The 19781-nt window shown below is 42.2% G+C and overlaps 1 protein-coding gene across 1 annotated transcript; it reads left to right on the top strand.

Annotated features, from left to right (window-relative positions):
• The first annotated feature begins 781 nt into the window (after positions 1–781).
• mfng (MFNG O-fucosylpeptide 3-beta-N-acetylglucosaminyltransferase) lies at positions 782–19720 on the top strand. The gene is made up of 8 exons (XM_033966793.2): positions 782–1323; positions 3722–3767; positions 4316–4418; positions 6240–6393; positions 16057–16142; positions 16323–16488; positions 16959–17044; positions 17719–19720. Exons 1-8 carry the CDS (start codon positions 979–981, stop codon positions 17768–17770), a joined length of 1038 nt encoding a protein of 345 aa, XP_033822684.1. The 5' UTR covers positions 782–978; the 3' UTR covers positions 17771–19720.
• Positions 19721–19781: the final 61 nt, after the last annotated feature.

The following is a 19781-nucleotide window of genomic DNA, read 5'->3' on the forward strand; positions in this document are numbered from 1 at the left end:
GCTACCGTACTGAGGCACTGTGATGTCACAGAGAAGTTTACACACGGTCACTGAAGAGTAAAGCTCTATTCTGAAGAATCAAAAAGAACATACAAACAGTGTGATGGTCTTTGGCAGCCATGTCTCTGTCAGTCAGCCCCAGGGCAGCTGTGATAAAAGTGCTGCTGCTCACAACAACAAAGGAAACAAAGCACTGAAAATGTAACCTGGGCTGTCAAAATGTGTTTAAGACCAATGCATCACACACCTCACCATGGACAAATATGGAAGTGAACAGGTGTTTGTGTTTGATCATCTGAAATCATCATCTGAAATCATCATCTGAAATCATCATCTGAAATCATCATCTGAAATCATCATCTGAAATCATCATCTCGTCTTCTGAACGGCCTAAAAACACACACTCTGCTCTGGTTTTAGGAACAGGAAGCTGCACACGTTCAGTTTGACTCAGTTAAGTTTGTCTGTGTGTGGGAGAGAGACAGAGCAGAGGGAGAAAGAGAGAGGGAGAGAGAGAGGAAGAAAGAGACAGAGGGAGAGGAAGAGAGAGGGAGGGGGGAGAGACAGAGAGAGAGAGGGAGAGAGAGAGGGAGAAAGAGAGAGAGACAGAGAGGGAGGGAGAGGAAGAGAGAGGGAGAGAGAGGAGGAGAGTTGAAGAGAGAAAGAGAGGGGGGGTGGAGAGAGAGAGAGAGAGAGAGAGAGAGAGGGTGGGAGGGAGAGAATGAGAGAGAAAGAAAGAGAGAGGGGGAGGAGAAGGAGGGGAAGGGGGACGGAGAGAGATAGAGAGAGGAGAACAGGAGACAGGAGGCTCTTGCTCAGAAACGCTTCAGTCACAGTCAAAGCGCAGATACTTCACGATACAGGAACAGGCGATTTGAAACTATGGATGTGACAGAGCGGAGGTGACACGCGCACTAACGTGATGGGGGGTCGCTGTGTCAGGACGCTCTTCACGTGGACCTAAACCTTTTACGCACGATGCCAAAGTGCACGCGGATGCGGCGCACGGTCCCTGTCTGTGTCCTCACCTTCATCGTGCTCATGTGTGTGGACTTCCAGCTGCGCCCCACTCCTCTGTCCGAAATCAGCGCGTCTCCGGCGGCTTCTGTCTCTGTCCGCCACCGCCCCATCCACGAACACCGCGCACCTACTATTCCGTCCCCTCCTGCGCCCCGGTTAAGCTCCTCTGACCCGCGGCAGGGGGTCACCGAGCGCCCGCTGAAGCTGGAGGACATTTACATCGCGGTAAAAACCACGGGGAAGTTCCACAGGACGAGACTGGCGCTGCTCCTGCAAACGTGGATCTCCAGGACCAAAGCGCACGTGAGTCTGTCATATGTCACCAGCACGCGGCAGGTGGATTTAGGCTGTTTAGCTCGTACTTAATGATAATCAAAACAACAGTGTTATGTTTTTCAAGTGGTATGAATGATAACAGAATATATATATCACAAAAGCATAAAGAGCATTTCAGCCTTTTCTAAAAATGTCGTGTCTGATGGTTGTATTTCTTTATGGAAAAATGGTTGCTGTGGTCCATAGTTTCTTTCTTATACTTCGAGTTTGGGTTTATGGGGAGAGTTTGAAAAGACAGAGGAGGGAGAGTGAATATATGATACAGAGGGGACTACTACAAAGACTACTGACCAGTGTAAACCAGGTCTAAACCAGGACTAGAACAGGACTAAATCAGAATTAAAGCAGGACTAATCTGGGACAAAGCCAAGTTTAAAACAGGACTAAAACATAACTAAACCAGGACAAAGCCAGGTCTAAACCAGGACTAAAACAGGACTAATCTAAGACAAAGTCAGATGTAAACCAGAATTTAAACAGAACTAAACCAGGCCTAAAGCAAAACAGTGTGTTCTCACTTGCACCTGAAACTAAACCAATTCTGACGAAATCCGAAACTAAACCAAGACTAAACCAAGATTAAGACAGGACTTAAGCAAGACTAAAAAGCACTAAAGCAAAATTCAACTGGGACTAAAGCAGAGCTAATCCAAGACACTATAGGTCTAAACCAGCTCTACATATCCAAACTTGGTCCAAAGCAGAACTAAACCAGGTGTAAACCAGCTCTAAACCAGGTCTAAACTAGTTCCAAAACCAATACTAAATGAGGTCTAAAATTGGTCTAAATCAGGTCTAAACCAGTAAAAAAAATCTGTTCTAAACCAGTACTAAATAAGGCCCAAACCAGGTCCAAACCAGTACTAAACCAGGTCTAAACTAGTACTAAACCAGGTCCAAAGCCAGCACTAAACTATGTTTAAGCTTGGTCTAAACCAGGTCTAAACAGAGTGTTCATAATCTTTAGTAGCTGCAGATAAAAGCAGTTGAGCTGAGAGAGCTACTTCCTATTCTGCTCTCCGCCACTTCCTGTCTGAGTTTGAGTGTTTGAGTAAAAGAGGAAATAAAGTGTTCACAGTCACATGGTACATTTCTGTCCTCACTCTGCTCTCTCTAACCCTCTGTATGAGCTAAAGTGCATGTGCAGGGCTCTGGGGTCATACGTCATAGTCAGAGGTGGGTAGAGTAGTCAAAAATTGTACTCATTCTTTTAAAAATAATATTACTCAAGTAAAAGTACAAAGTAATGGTCCAAGAAATTACTCAAGTAAGAGTAACTAAGTATCTGGGAAATGTACTGCTCAAACTAGAGCAACTTAAAGAGTAACTGTTTGGGCCATGACATCTGAATTAAAGTTGAAGTACAAACCTTAAATAATCCACAAAATCTGGTATTTTTAAAGGACAGACACAAAATGAGACAAACTAAATAATCAAATCTGAAGGAGCAGTGCAAAAAACACAAATGTTCAAATCATTTCATATTGCCAACAGTTAAAGTTAAAAGTTAAAGTGCTGCTAGAAAAGTGAATACTGTGGGTAGTAGATGACAGGACTAAGAAAATACAACAAATATAAAATCAGATCTATTAAATATCTGCTCCATGACGACCAAGAAAAGAGAAAAAAAATGGATGTCTCTCCTTCTGACAATTTTATACATTTAGATAAATTATTCCAGGAAAATAATGAACAGTTTAGAATAGGTTAAAATAAGAAGTTGTTGTTGCTGTCATGGGCAAATGGGGCTGATGATGAGCACTAAACCAGGACTAAACCAGAACTAAAACAGGATTTAAACAAGGACTAAACCAACACTAAAACACTAAATCAGGACTAAACCAGGATTAAAACAGGACTTAAAAATACAATAAATTAATCACAGGAAACCACTTTGAAGCAGGAAGAGAGCAGACAGGAAGTACAAGCCGATTTTTATACAGTTTTAGTCCTGGTTTGCTTTTAGCCAGTTTTTGGACACTATTGGCTGTCCCAAAAAAGGTGTTACTTTCACATCATGGGGTTAGTCCTGGTCTAATCCTGGTTTTGTCCTGGTTCAGTATTAGATCTGGTCCGGTCTTAGTCCTGGTTTATTCTTTGTCTGTTTTGGACCCTGTTGGCTGTTAGTCCCAGAAGCAACAGAGACTCATACTATTGATGGCTTGAATGTTTTTCATATGGTACTACCAGAGGGCAGTGCTGGTCCAAATATCAATACGTCTCTCACTTTACTCATTAACCTGCTTCATATCACTGTGGTACAAAACATGATGACATAACAGAGACCAGCAGCAGGATTAGCACATGAACCAGAGCCAGAAAATACACTATTGAACTAATGATGAAATGTGTTTCCTGTTTTCAGACATATATTTTCACTGACGCCGAAGATGAGGAGCTGAAGTCTGCAGGTAACCAGGACTAAACCAGAACTAAACAAGGGCTAAACCAGGACAAAACAAGGGCTAAACCAGGACTAAACCAGGTCTAAACCAAAACTAAACCAAGACTAAGTAAGGGCTAAACCATGATTAAACCAGGACTAAACCAGAACTAAACCAGGACTAAGTAAGGACTAAACCAGGACTAAACCAGGACTACACTAGGACTAAACTAAGACTAAATAAGTGCTAAACCAGGACTAAACAAGGGCTAAACCCAGAGTAAAGCAGGACACTTAACAAGGACTAAACCCAGGACTAAAACAGGACTAAAACATAGCAAAATCCAGGGCTAAATCCAACACTCTCCATGTGTGTCAGATGCCCTCCCTTTGTCTCCATGGGGTCTTATTCTGTGTAAAAGCTGCTAAGCCTGTAGTTAATACTTCTACAAACATGTTTTGAAATGCATGGGATTCTTGGATTAGTTTGTCATTTCAGATTTCAGTCTCTCTCAGATGTTAGCGCTTCGATGCGGTGTAAACATATTTAAATCAAGTTGTTGTTGTTGTGTTGAGGGTATAAGCTGGAGGTGACGCGGTGCCAGTCGGACCACAGTCAGCAGGCCCTGTCCTGTAAGATGTCTGCAGAGTACGATGGCTTCATGAGCTCAGATAAAAGGTGAGATACAACACAATCAACGTCTGAAACAACACTATTAAAGCTGCACTGTGGCACTTCTATGGTGGTGTTTGTGGGAGGATTCGTCAACAACTGCTTCTGATGGTATTGGTTTGTCTGGAATGTTCCACAGTATGCCATTAAACCAACAATAAAGTCCATAGAAGTAATTCAAACCATATTTCATGTATTCAGTTACTGGTGTTTTTATTGCTAAAGGAGAAAAATCTTAAATACTGTGAGTGGGGTCACCCTTTCCACAGATTTAACCTGTAACTTGGCTGGGTAGCATCACCTGCTTGTTTCCAGGGAGATGGGTAACTGTGATGTCATATTTTTACTTAGTTTTACTGCTCAAAAATACCCTCAAAAACATGAATTTTTACTGTAAGTGGGGTCGCCCTTTCCACAGATCTGACTTGCAAGTTGGCATGGTGGCGTCACCTGCTTGTCTACATGAGATATATACGTTTAATGTAGTACTCTGGAACATTCTAAGTAAAGCAATAACATCTTCATGGAGGCGAACATGTGAAGGACCTTCCACCAGAAATGTTACATCACACACCTTTAAAAATGTTCCACTTTGAAAATACCAGATTTTGTGCAGTATGTGTAATTTTGTTCTTCCAATTACATTAACTACAATTTAAAATCAAACAGACAGTTACTCTTTAAGTTATTCTTACTTGAGTAGCTGTCAGAGGTTGGTAGAATAGCCAAAGATTGTACTCAACGAGAAGTACGAAGTAGTGGTCCAAGAAATGACTCAAGAGTAAAAAAAAATATTTGGGAAAGACACAAAAATGAGACAAACTAAATCATGTCTGAAGGAGCAGTGCAAGAAACACAAATGTTCAAATCATTTCATATTGTCGACATAAAGGTTTGGTCACTTGTAGACTTACAGTGGAAAGAGGAACAGGACTGGCCTAAACTACACTCATGCACCTGCTATGTTGTGGTGCCCTCTAGTGGTGAGGCTGGAGACTGCACTGTAAACTATCTTATGCTGAAAACAACATGATTCTGTTTTTCCCTGACATCAGCTTTTCTGGTTCCAGACTTTGGATTGTCCTCAAAAGTTTTTAAAGAGGAGGTATTATCCTGGCTTAGTTCTGGCCTGGTTTTCAGACTATTGTACAGAAAATTGCACTGAAGAGTAAAGAGTAAAGATACATCAAAATAGTCACTCAAGTAGAAGTAGTGGTTTAAGAAATTACTCAGTTACGCCTGAGACCTGGCATTCTCATATGTGGCCAACACATTTTGGGTTGTCTAGGCCACAATGTAAATTTTTAGAAGAACAATAACAACATGCAAGAACAGCAACAATGTGAGTATATTATATATATATATATATATATATTAATTTTTTAACAGTTTAGAATGTTTAGAATATTTCATTAAAAATTTTTTATATTTTTAAATATAAAAAATTAATAAAGCATGTCATGCAAGAGCTTGGGTCTCAGGAGGTTAAAAAAGCATTCGGTCAAACTACTACTCATGTAAAAGTAACTGTCCTGACGTAACATCACTACAACTTCTCAAACCTGATGTGATGTGCAGTAGTTCCATTGATTGTGTTGTGATGGCACTCTCAACATGTTAATTTGTTGTTTTCAGCAAATATGGCATTTTGAGAACAATAAAAATGTAACATGTGTTAAGAAGGTGCTGTGGCTTCATTAGTGTTTGAGCCTGATTCAGACTTTCGCTCCTCCTCAGTGCACCAGCAGATAGAATACTTTTATCTACTGTTGGAATTAAGACCTGAAAACTTCCCTGGTTTACCTGTTCTTTGCGTCCTGTGAGCAGGTGGTTCTGTCATGTGGATGATGACAACTACCTGAACCCTGGAGCTCTGCTGCCTTTGCTGCGCTCCTTCCCCCAGGACGGAGAGCTGTACGTGGGCAGACCCAGCCTCGACAGGCCCCTCACAGCACACGAACTGGTGGAGGGCAACAAGACGGTAAGTCAATATCAACAGACACTTGGAGAAAGATTTGACAAAATATTATAATTATATGTATTTATTATGATGCATTTGATTTACATAGTGCGTTTTGGGGCAAGCGACACGGCCAGTTACTCACACAACAGATTCAGACATATTCCTCAGGGACACTACACAGCACACTGGTCAGACTGGGACTCAAACCCAAAAACTATTTACATGTATTATATATTTTACCTATTTATTTATATTGCAATACACATGTCATAGGAAAAAATGGGAAAAGTTTACTTTCATCTAAATTACAAAAATAATTAAAACTGCAAGCAGTGATAAAGGCCCCTTGTGACCGCGGGGTACACGCCACCGTGAAGCTCCTGCATTTCGTTCCCGCTTACATCGCTCCTCCCCCCAAAATCAGCGACTGAGTGATACTACCCCATTCATTCCAAAGAGACCATTTATAACATTTTCACGCCTGCACAGTTGGAAATACAGGGATGTTCTCATTGGCTTTTTTGTTCATTATGATGTGTGGAATATGTGTACAAAATTTCAGTGGTCTACGACAAACTTTTTTTTTTCATCCCAATTAACCAAACCCCATGTATTTCTATGACAAATGTTGGACGTTGCCATGGCAACACGATTGCGCTGTGGAGCAATATATTGTCTCAACTATGTAATTTGTATATCAATGCATTCACATCATAAAATAAAATCCGTGTGAATTTTTTTAACTTTTTGAAAATTAAATTAAAACACTATCCACTTTGAGATTCTGGGTAGTAAATTCCCCATTAATATTTCTGATAGACTTATGTGGGAAATAATGGCCACAAGATCTATCATTATAAAATCTGTTTTGCTAAGTTTAAAAAAAATAAATCTAAATCAATTGCAGAACAAACAGATCCATTTTGAAACATTGTCTTTTGTTATTGTATTTTTGTTATCGTCTTATACAAATATCACTGAAAATAATGTCTAATTGATTTTAACAAGGAGGTATATAAACTTAAATATTAGTGAATTACATTTGACTTTTGAAAACTGTCCTTTACAAAGAATAATCTACAAGCCTCTGAGGACTATTTAAAATTAACTTTTCATGTTTCTTGCGCAGGAAAAAAAAAAAATTAGTCTCCATTGAGCCTTTAGTGGCTTTAGTGGATTGAGCTCATCATGATTATTTACACTGTTGTCTTTGAACACATTTCAGAGTTTTGTCAGATTTGTGAATTAAGGCACAGTTGTGGTACTGCTTGGCTTCAGAAAGGAGTAAGTGTTTTGAACATACTTAATTTTTTTCTGCACATACCCATGGATCATTACGTTGTAATTTGGACATTTTAAATGAAATATTGACCAAGAAAACTTAATCAAAGATACAAAATAGAACAATCTGTGGTGAGAAGAGTTTCTTTTAAATATTTTGCATTTATTCATATTTTCGTCACGTCTCCTGTTGAAGATCATCTGGTGCCGAGGGACCATTTACACTGATTAAACATATTCCCCAAAGATTTATTCACCTGAGCCACTCCTCCTCATCAGATCAAGGAAATGCGGTTCTGAGGAGAATATTCAGGGAGTTATTACTGTGGAGAAGTGTTCAGCCAGGCCCACCCACAGCTTAGGTCAGGAGAAAAAGCCTCTGACCTGTGTGGACCAGTCTACCGGCCTTTACAGGGTCTGTGAGGAACTAGGCCCTCAACGGGACCTGCAGAAAACACGGCGCAGTGAGCGAAGGAAGGACCTGAACCTCCTCCTCTTCTGTGGCATCTCCAGATGGCTACGGATGGTGTCTCTGATGGTCTCTATGTAGTGATCGTCTTTAAGGAAGGCATTAAAACAAACCCATTTCTTTGTGGACCCTGAGCACAGGTCCCTGTACACAGCGTCAGCCACGTCCTTGATGTCCTCAGTATCGGGCTTCACCCTAATGTTCCATTCAGACATCTGTGACATCAGCTGCTGATACAGTTTAGCGGAAATTGGTTGTACCGCAGATGGGTTTTTGGTCTGGAGGGCACGCCGGCTCACCTTAAAAGCCAAGCTCCAGACATGCTCTCTCTCCCACTGACACTGAGAATGTCCTTGGGTGAGAGGAGCAGTGGGCTCCTCTGTTTGAGGGTTCTGGACCTGGGACAGGGACACAGTGCTGGCCACTTCGTGAATCTTGTGGAGAGACCTTCTGACTGGGTCTTTTTTTGTTTCCGGATCCTCTTTAGGCTGACGTTGGCAACAAGGTGCACACCACTGAGCCAGTTTCTGCCTGACTACCTGAAACTTGGTCGTTGGGGCACTTGCCTGTTCCTGTGCAGATAGGGTAGAATTTGGGGCCCATGAGGCACAGTGCTGATCCTGGTTTTCAGAGCTCTTTTCGGCTGGTGATAAGTCCTCGTCCTGTTCCTCCTGTATGGGCGTGAGGTTCTCAAATGAGACAACGCGGAAAGGTCTTCCCACTCCCAGTCCATTCCGTCTTCGTTCTTTTCCAATTCTAAAATGCTCCTTCTTTACCACTGGTTTGTTGTCCTGGACACTGAAGCAGGATAAGTCAGAGTTGACTTTGTTGGTCACCCATCCACTCAACATCTCTAGGACCATCTCGGCAGCCTGAGGCTCTTCTGAGTTCCTGAAGAGGACTGTGAAAGCGGGGGTCAGTGCAGCTATCACTGCTTCATGTGACACAAGGTTATCACTACAAAGTCGGTCAATGGAAATGTAGTCCACTAAAACCCTGATTATTTCCCTGGAGACGACCGTGACCATCTTCAACAGCAAATCCACCGTCTTGTCCTCCACCTCCTGCTCCGACAGCTTTTGACTCCGCACTATCTCCCAGTAGCGATTGGACAGAGTTTCGATTCTCTCCACTGAGATGACGGGTACAAAGTCATCCAGGGGGCAGCTGGTAGTGCCTTTTTCTTCTCCGGACTGGGGCGATAAGGATCTCATCTCGGGTGATATCCTATCAGGGAGCTGGAGTTGTCTGATCTCTTCACTCATCAGTTTCAATCCTTCAATGTCTATGTAATAAATGTGAGGTAATAGATAAAACTTGCTGAGCGCCTCTTAAATTCTCTGCTGTTGTACAGTTCTGCTAAATGTGTGTTGTCTGTTAAGCAACACACATGTTTTGAGTCAAAGCTCTGGAGTTGCCGTGGTAACAAGATTGTATGGAATTCTAAAGCAGTGATCAGATGTCACGTGATCAGCAGGTTGTGGTCATGTGACATCTGAACATTCTAGACTCTAGTTTAAACTGAAACTGGAGAAAGGTCAGAACTTTATGGTAGAATTTGACGTGAAACTGTCTGATTCCAGATGTTTAGTCCTGGTTTATGGTTAATGTTTCTATAATTACTTATCCAAATAATCCAAATCCAAATAAAACAATTTAGTGATTGTTTTAATAATGCTTGGAACATTGATGTTAGGTCTGTATCACAATATAATGTGATGTTATTGAAGTTATAGTGGTGGAAATACTTCATTTGCTGTAAAAGTTACTATCAATGATTAATTCTGCCACATTTGGCCCCTGTGCCCCAGTTTGGAAACCTGCTCTAAACCTCACCTGTATAAATCTAATGGGGTGATTCAACGTCTCGTGTTTGCTGCTGTGGCAATTGGAAATGAAACCTGCTGATAAGAGATATTAAAAACATTCTATTTCATATGTAAACTCATTACACTCATTACATTTAGGTTTTCATTGTTTTAACCCCATTAATTTAGAGGTTAAATCTAACAAAATGCATTAATGGAAATGTCAGTAAAGTAGTGTTCTGAGTTTTTAAGAGGGCGCCACAGAGACGTGTTTCATCTGTTTTAGTCGTGCCTTTTTACTCCTTCTGTTGGCAAACTTGACTTTTAGGCCATAGTTGGATTAGAGTAGAACATCTACTTAGTCTACAGTAAAGTCCACCTCTTGCGACTGTGAGGCCCAAGCCACCGCAAAGATCCCGCATTTCGTTCCCACGTACATCGCCCCTCCCCCAAAATCAGCGTAGAGGTATGCCATTGGCTTTTTTGATCAGTATGTCAACAAGGATGTATGTGCCAAATTTCAATTGTCTATGAGAAAATTTGTGCTACAGAGTCATTTTTCAATATTTTGAGTACAAATTTCAAAAAACAATTACAGTAAATTTCGGACTATAAGCCGCGACTTTTTTTCCACGCTTTTTGCGGCCTATACAGCAGTGCGGCTTATTTATGGAATTTTACTGGATAACGGCCCCTGGGGGGGCTCTCTAGCTGTAAACACAAAAGTAAGACAAACGTGGGGAAAGATTCTGCTCTGAAGAATTCACTAGTTTTGATTTTGAACGATCATTTTGCGCATCATGAAATGGATATGATGCAGTTTTTAAGATAAAGAAGGAAATAGAGCAGGGGTCGGCCTTTAACACGCAAAGAGCCACGTGGCAGATAAATATGGCAAAAATAACTTAAGTGCATAAAAAAATACAACTCACCAAACCGCTGCATCAGTGTGAGCCCTGCACTGATTATGTGATTATGTCTACTCTGCTCCGCAGTTTCTTTAAAAAAAAAAAAACAACAACTCTAAAGGCGTATCGTTTAATCCCAGGTGCTTATTCTCCATGTGCCAAAGCAGTTTTGAAGGTTTCATTGCCTTATTTGCTTTTCCCGTATGTTACGCAGAGCGGACTCTGTGCGTGAGAATCACCTGCAGCGACAAACCCAGATTTTAAGTAGGCATTGTCTGTTAAATTTATCTTTCTTTTTCTTGGAGGTCGTAGTCTCTTCTTCTGGCTCCTCAGTTGTCCTTTTCCCCTTTGTTAAAAGCTCTCCAAAGACTTTTGTTTTGGCTCATTTTCACTCACCTGTGGCTCTACTTTTGTGCGTCGTGTCTGATGTGTTATACGTGATACTTCATCGCGGAGACAAGAGCAGATAATAAACTTGCTACTACATCAAATAGATTTCTGTGGCGATTTCCAGCAGGATTTTAATGATACATCTACAGACGAGCTTATTAGTGTGTCATTAGGGACGGGCCAAAGTTGCTCCTGACCCCTGTGCTCACAGCGTCTGAAAATCAGGGCTCTTTACGCAGGACTGTGAGCTGTGTCAGTGTCTGTGAGACGTGAGCGATGTTTGTTTTGAACATTGTTCCGCGAGTGTGACGCTTATTTTGAGCAACGAAAAATAAGAAAATATATATATTTTATTTTAAAAGATCATAATAATCTTCCAATTTAAACTACAATAAAAAAGAGCTAACACAAATAAAATACACTTCAATTAAATACTTAAAATAAATTTTCCCAAGCCACGCAGAGCCGCAGTATAAGGCTGAAAGAGGCGCATGCGGCTCCGGAGCCGCGTGTTGCCGACCCCTGAAATAGAGCCACTGCACGTAAGCTCGACATCAATGAATCCAACTTGGTCAATGTAAAAAGACGACAAAAGTTTTCAGAGGAAATAAAAGCAGATTTTCCGTGCAGCTTTATTTTCTAAACCTGCAGGTGTGTTCATCCCGTGTTGATGTCGTGTTGGTGCCAATTTTCAGGCACAGTTAAAAAAAAAGCGTGTCGGTGCACCGTCTTTCTGTGTAAATATCTCATGTTACAATATGAAAACCTGCGGCTTATATTCAGGTGCGGCTTATATATGTACAAAATAGATTTTCTTTTCAAATTTAGCTGGTGCGGCTCATATTGAGGTGCGCCCTGTAGTCCGAAATTTACGGTATATTCCAATCTTGAGTTTTAGGTAAAATAAGACTGACTTTTCGTTAATGTTCAGGGTCGAAAGTGGCCTCAATCCAGCAAGTATAATAATAAAATAACTGAATTTTTTTTCACCCATTATTTTTCTCCTAAACCGTAACAGCTAGAGTCATGTGACATTCTCATATTGTGCCCCATCTTAAATGTCCAGAACATACCGATTGTCTTATACAAATATTTGAAAATATACTTTGAAGAGGGCGCTAGAGAGACAATTTGTGAGACAGCACCTTGATTTACATATCATATTCAGCCCACAAATCTGCATAAACGCTGTATCAGCCTTTTCCAACCAAAAAATGTGTGAAAGGGAATTTTTTTTTCCCCAAAAATTGTTGAAAATGACCACACCCAAAGTCATATTCAAAATGTAATTGATAATCTTTCATCACACATGGGTCTTGTGCATTTTGGCCCTATTTGAAGTGTTTGTGATGAAAACTGTGCGAGGAGGTGTCCTGAATGCGAGGATGTGTGCTTCTGTCATTCCCCGGTTTGATCCAATATGGCCGACTTCCTGTACATTTTAGGGCGGGGCCATAATATCATTTTTGTCATGTCCTGACATGTTCTATTTTTTGATGTGAGTTTCAGATTTTTATGTTGACTTTTTTCCGAGTCGGGCTCCCATTGGCCCCATGAAAATCAAAGTTTGAGGTGGTGCTACCGAGTCGTCTTTCGTTATTTTTTCTCGGGGTCTTTTGTGACAATTAGAGCTCGTCGAGTTCTAATTTTTGACACCACTCACTGCCATGTCGGGGCGTGTTTACTACTTGATTTTTGCCATTTTCCACGCTCCGGACGCGGTTTTAATGAGTCCCTCGCCGGGACGGAGTCCCAGGCTCGGGCCTAAATATACAAAAAATAAACAAAAATATACAGTATAATATAAATATAAAATAATATATAAATATAAAGTAATATATATACAAAAATACAGACGTCACAGTTTGTCCATAACAAACACCATGTTCGAGCACAAGGGTGTCCATCGGTGCACGTGGCACCAGGACACTCTAGGTCGGAGGTCAATGATCGACTTTGTTGTTGTGTCATCTGACCTCCGACCGCGTGTCTTGGACACTCGGGTGAAGAGAGGGGCTGAGCTGTCAACTGATCACCACCTGGTGGTGAGTTGGATCCTCTGGCGGAGGAGGAAGCCGGACAGACCTGGCAGACCCAAGCATATTGTAAGGGTCTGTTGGGAACGCCTGGCAGAGCCTTCTGTCAGAGGGGTCAAGTCACACCTCCGGGAGAACTTCTCCCTGATCCTGGGGGAGGTTGGAGACATGGACTCCGAGTGGGCCATGTTCTCCACCTCTATTGTCGATGCGGCCGCTCGTAGCTGTGGTCGTAAGGTCTGCGGTGCTTGTCGCGTCAAGCTGAAGAAGGAGTCCTATCGAGCCTTGTTGGCTCGTGGGACTCCTGAGGCAGCCGATGAGTACTGGCGGGCCAAGCATGCCGCGGCTCGGGCAGTCACAGAGGCAAAAACTCTGGGTTGGGAGGAGTTCGGGGAGGCCATGGAGGAGGACTATCGGACGGCCTCAAAGAGATTCTGGCAAACCGTCCGACGCCTCAGGAGGGGGAAGCAGTGCTTCACCAACACTGTGGAGAGCTGCTGACCTCGACTGGGAATGTTGTCGGGCGGTGGAAGGAATACTTTGAAGATCTCCTCAATCCTCCCGTCATGTCTTCCAAGGAGGAAGCAGACACTGGGGACCCGGAGGCGGACTCGTCCATCACCCTGGCTGAAGTCACCGAGGTGGTTAGCAAGCTCCTCGGTGGCAAGGCTCCGGGGGTGGATGAGATCTGTCCCGAGTACCTCAAGTCTCTGGATGTTGTGGGACTGTCTTGGCTGACACGTCTCTGCAACATCGCGTGGCGGTCGGGGTCAATGCCACTGGAGTGGCAGACCGGGGTGGTGGTCCCTCTGTATAAGAAGGGGGACCGGAGGGTGTGTTCCAATTACAGGGGAATCACACTCCTCAGCCTTCCCGGTAAGGTCTATTCCAGGGTACTGGAGAGGAGAATCCGACCGATAGCCGAACCTCGGATTCAGGAGGAGCAGTGTGGTTTTCGTCCTGGTCGTGGAACACTGGACCAGCTCTATACTCTCCATCGGGTCCTCGAGGGTTCATGGGAGTATGCCCAACCAGTCCACATGTGTTTTGTGGATCTGGAGAAGGCATTCGACCGTGTCCCTCGTGGTGTCCTTTGGGGGGTGCTCCGGGAGTATAGGGTCTGGGGCCCTTTGCTAAGGGCTGTCCGGTCCCTGTATGACCGGAGCAGGAGCTGTGTTCGCATTGCCGGCAGTAAGTCAGACCTGTTCCCGGTGCATGTTGGACTCCACCAGGGCTGCCCTTTGTCACCGGTTCTGTTCATTATATTTATGGACAGAATTTCTAGGCACAGCCAGGGGCCGGAGGGGGCCTGGTTTGGGAACCACAGGATTTCATCTCTGCTGTTTGCGGATGATGTTGTCCTGATGGCTTCATCGAGCCAGGACCTGCAGCAGGCACTGGGGCGGTTTGCAGCCGAGTGTGAAGTGGCTGGGATGAGAATCAGCTCCTCCAAATCCGAGGCCATGGTTCTCGACCGGAAAAAGGTGGTTTGCCCTCTCCGGGTGGGTGGTGAGTCTCTGCCTCAAGTGGAGGAGTTCAAGTATCTCGGGGTCTTGTTCACGAGTGAGGGAAGGATGGAGCGTGAGATTGACAGGCGGATCGGTGCAGCGTCTGCAGTGATGCGGTCACTGTATCGGTCCGTTGTGGTGAAGAAGGAGCTGAGCCGGAAGGCCTTCTTAGACTGCTGCCCCCGCGACCCGGCTCCGGATAAGCGGAAGAAAATGGATGGATGGATGGACAGATGTAAAAGGGGGTGTGACTTAGCCTGGAGAGCAACAGGAAGGGGGGTATTAGAGCACCAAAAAACGAAAGTTAAACCATTTTAATACGTTGTTTTAGCATTTAGTTGTTTATAGTATTTTCCCACATTTCCCCATGGGCACATGTGAGGGTTCTTGCCCTGGGCCCCCAAATTTTTGTTGATGGGCCTGATCATATGTTTGCCCCGTTGAAGAACTGAAGAAGCGGCTTGGGTGAGCAGCGAAAATGTCTTCACTCCTACAACAATTTGTCCAGTTGGTAGATTTGAACTTTGTTTTTTGCTACCTTTGAAGTAACAGACCCCTCTTTAAACCAGTAATATTTGTGTTGTATGGAAAAGGAGAGAATTAATTGTATTCAGGTGTGTCAACTTGCCTGTAGGTGCCATTTTAAGAACTTTTTGCTCATTGAAAAATATACTTTTGAACTGTTAACTATAACTAATGCAGATGTCCTACTCTCCATTGTGAAACATATGGCTAGAACTAGAACATATCTTAAAGATGTACAATGCAGCTCTGATAGAGGGTCTGCCACCTGCTCGTCTCCATGAAAATATTGCTTTGCTTGAAATGTTCAACAGTAAAACATGTCTATCTTGCACCTTTTTTTTTTTTGCAATTATAAGGGTTATATATAATTATAAGGTTTATATAGTTATCTATATAGTATAGATTATAAGTTTTTTATTGCTAAAATCAACACATGCATCCTTACTGTGAACAAGCTCGCCTCTCCACAGATCTTGTCCAGATGGCATTGCCTTCTCCATGTAAATAATGCTATACTGTGGAAAATTCCAGGAAAAGCAATAACAAGTCCATGGAGACAAGCAGGTGCACCTTTAAACAGTTCAGCAAAAATGTGGATTGTTTTGGATTTGTTTATGGTGCTGAGTTTGGAATCAAGTGTCTTGTTTTGAATGTTCAGTATTGTGACAAGTGTATGTCTGTGTGCCACTGACTCCAACAATAAACTATTAGAAATATATAGTCTTAAACACATTTGTTTTCACATGTTACTTGCAGAGGGAGGTGCACTTCTGGTTTGCCACAGGGGGCGCTGGTTTCTGCCTCAGCCGAGCTCTGGCTGAGAGGATGGCTCCGTGGGCCAGGTGAGATATATTACACAAATAGACTCTTGTGATGGTTTTAACTCAGTATTTCCATGGAATCATGCAAATTATGTGCCACCTCCAGAAAGTGAAGCTTTAAGGCCACGATCAGCCTCCAGGAAATACATGTTAGTCAATGTGATGTCTAAAAAAGCATGGAAATTCTGTGTTTTTCCTCAGTGGTTCTCAGTTCGAGCAGACGTCAGCTCTGATCCGTCTCCCTGACGACTGCACTGTGGGCTTTATCGTGGAGCAAAGACTGGGACTGTCCATGGTCCACTGCTCCCTGTTCCACTCCCACCTGGAGAACCTGTTCCTGGTGCAGCAGAAGGACCTCAGCTCACAGGTAGAATTCACCTGGAGACTCATAGAGTGCTATAATATTAGAAGACAGGTACAGAAGCAGAAGCGTGACAATCTTCCATCCTAACTTGGGACAGTCCAACCACAGCCGCTAATTTTTAGCATGTGTCTCAAATGCTCAAATCTCCTCTATAAAATTCATTTAGAGCAAAATGTATATCTTCTTTTACCTCAGATTTATTGCTTCTGTTCTTGATTCTGCAGGAATCTGCTAGGTTTTTCAGTGCTCCATCAATTTTTTTCTCATTTTTAAGTTCAAGCCGCCATGTTTGTTTTGAAACAAACAGAGCATATGTCTCTCTGTTGGGTTAACCCTTGTAGTCTTTGTAAAGTCTTGTCTGGTTCTGGCCAGGTAAATTACATCAGGCAACAGGTAAATGACTCACCTGATGAACAGCTGAAAGTACGTTATTAAAGCTTTATCTAAATGACACTGTGTCTCTCCTCCTGCAGGTGACTCTGAGTTATGGCATGTTGGAGAACAAATTGAACACCATTGAGGTCAGAGGCAGCTTCAGCACAGAGCAGGACCCCTCCAGGTTTGCCACAACTTTACAACTGTTTATTTACATCATAATCAGGCAGAGGGCGCAATCTCGCTGAGTTTAGTTGATTCTGTTTTAACAGTTGTGATTGCAATGTTACGAAATCCTGGAGGGACCAGACATTGTTCTGACCAGTTCAACACCTACATATTTAACAAAATCCAATACTTGCAATTGTTCTCCCTTGATGATAATTTCAGCACCAGAAAATTATTCCTTATCATGAAATACATGCTGACAGTTTTATTGAAATTTAGAGTTAGACATGAGTGCATCATTCAATCTGAGATTTTTTCCATTCCATAGCTTTCTGGTAAGATTTGGCAAGGACATATATCATGGCATCATCAGCGTAAATCTGTGTGTTTACGGTAAAATAAACACTGAACAAGAGGGGGCCTAAGATGGAGCCTTGTGGCACCCCAACTGAGCTATGAAAGAGAACATAGTGCCCTTAATTCTTGTGCAGTGTTTCCTTTCTTGCAAATATGATCCAAACCATCGCAATGCACCTTCTGGTAATTTCAACAAAAGATGTCATGATTTACTGTGTCAAAAGCCCTTTATCCAGCATACAACTGAGCAGTTCAACAAGTCAAAGCTAAATTGATTCAAGGGGTCCTCTTCAGAATTTAAGTGATCCATAAGCTGTTTTTCTTTCCCTTCAGGTTTAAGACGGTGCATTGCCTGCTGTACCCCTTTACCAGCTGGTGTCCGTGAGCATATCCAAACCAAAAGACTTTTCAGACTGAGAAAGACTGAAATGTTACTGTGGTGGACTGTGGATTCACAGACTGCTCTGCCCTCTGCAAGTCCAGGTTTGCCTCTGGTCTAGTCCTGGTTTTGTTCCATATGTAATCCCAGTTTAGTCCTGGTTTATGTGGACAGACCAAATATCCAAATCCCTCAAACATTTTATGCTTTGGAAGAGGAAACGAGATTGTAACGTGATCAAAAGACAAGCAGTGATTTTTTGGCAATCTCATGCCTTTAAAGGTGCACTATAATTTTTGTAGTGGAGTATATGGCATTTGCTTGTCTCCATGGAGATGTCATTGCTTTGACTTGCTCTGAAGGTACACATACCTTGTAACAATCTTTATCATTCAATAAATTGCTGTTTTTATTGCTCAAACATAAATAGAAAACATGCATCCTTACAGTGAACAAGCTCGCCTCTCCACAGCTCTGACCTTTAATTTGTGTGATGCAGGGACAAATTAAACTATCTCCTTGGAGTTTATGAGTAAGTTCCACCAGAATTGTTACAGAGTGCACCTTCCACAGGATAATTTAATCTGTTGTTCCATCACCAAGGCCCCTCTTATGGACTCATCATTTGTAATACTCTGCTCATATTGTACATAACTCCCTCTGAATGTCAATGCAAACCTGTTTCTATGAAATAATGTATTCAATGTTTGCTGATCTCAGAGACGGAAGGCACTTAACTGTAAAGCTTCACACTGCCAATGAGAAAAGCTCAAATAAACAGGTTTTGCACATTAAGAAAACTTAAGCAATTTCATAAATGCAGACATTAATGTTGGATTTTTTCGGATGAGACTTTAGCTGCTCTGCACCAAGGTTTGGAATTTGTCATTGTGTCTGCTTCACCAAAGCTAAATGAATCTAACAAATAATATGAAAGAAAATAAACATGTCAATCTACAAAAATAAACAATAGAGAGAGAATATGAATTGGTCAGACTAGTCACATCCAAATGGCAGGTTATAGCTCCACAGTAAACTCGACTTGTAAACTCCAGCTGTAAACATCCTTCCATTTTTATATATGGATCATATATAGAGATTACACAGACACCCTTCCATCTTGGAATTCCTACTTGGAAAATTGGGGAATATTTCAGAGCTCCAGTTGGACTTGAGTCAGAAAATCCAAAATGGCTTCACCCTGTGTATGGATAAATGTGACGATTGCTCCAATATGGATAGTACTTGTGTTATTGTGCCTTTGTGTGCTCTGTACTGTTCACCCACGTCTGTGAACCTGACACATTTATTTGGATAGCAAGAAAATAGCTCAGCCACACTGTCAATAGGAAGGGCACCTGATGTAAAATATCTGGTAAAAAGATTATGTAAAAATATAGTGCAGTGTCAGTGAATGTACTTGTTTAAGCAGCTGCTCCTTCTTGTGTTTATTCTCGCTTTTGCATTTATTACATTCTCACATGGCCTTAAATATAAATACTCAACATTTAAAACAATTACATCTTTGGTGCAGTGAAACCATGTGTGCACCAAACTGCAACCGCACCAAACTACGGTATACTCTCTCCACAGCAGCTTCTCCTCTCCTCAATTATCAACATTTCATTTTCCATTTGTATCTGGGTAACTTCCTGTTCCTCTTTGGCTCTACTAACTTCATCCTGGAAAACATTGTTGGCTTGGATCCCTCTGGAAGATGATCTTGTAGACTTTTTATTTAAAATCCCTGTGCTTCAGTGTTTTTTCCTCTTTCAAAACATTCTCGTACAGCATTTATCTGGTGCTGTTCTGTTCATAGTCTGTTAAAGTTACTTCTGTGTTGTTCCAGAAGTTCTTGAGTTTCCTGGAGGCTTTTTCTTGTCTCATTCAGTTTGGTTTCATAATGAAGACCTTTCTCTTCTGTGAGGATAATTAAGATCCTGAATTGTCTGGTGTTGTTCTTGGATATTTTTCTCTAGATTCTTAATTTCAACCGCTTGGTCCCCAGTTTTCTCTT

This window comes from Periophthalmus magnuspinnatus, chromosome 1 (assembly GCF_009829125.3).
Source record: "Periophthalmus magnuspinnatus isolate fPerMag1 chromosome 1, fPerMag1.2.pri, whole genome shotgun sequence".
Classification (NCBI taxonomy): Eukaryota; Metazoa; Chordata; class Actinopteri; order Gobiiformes; family Gobiidae; genus Periophthalmus; species Periophthalmus magnuspinnatus.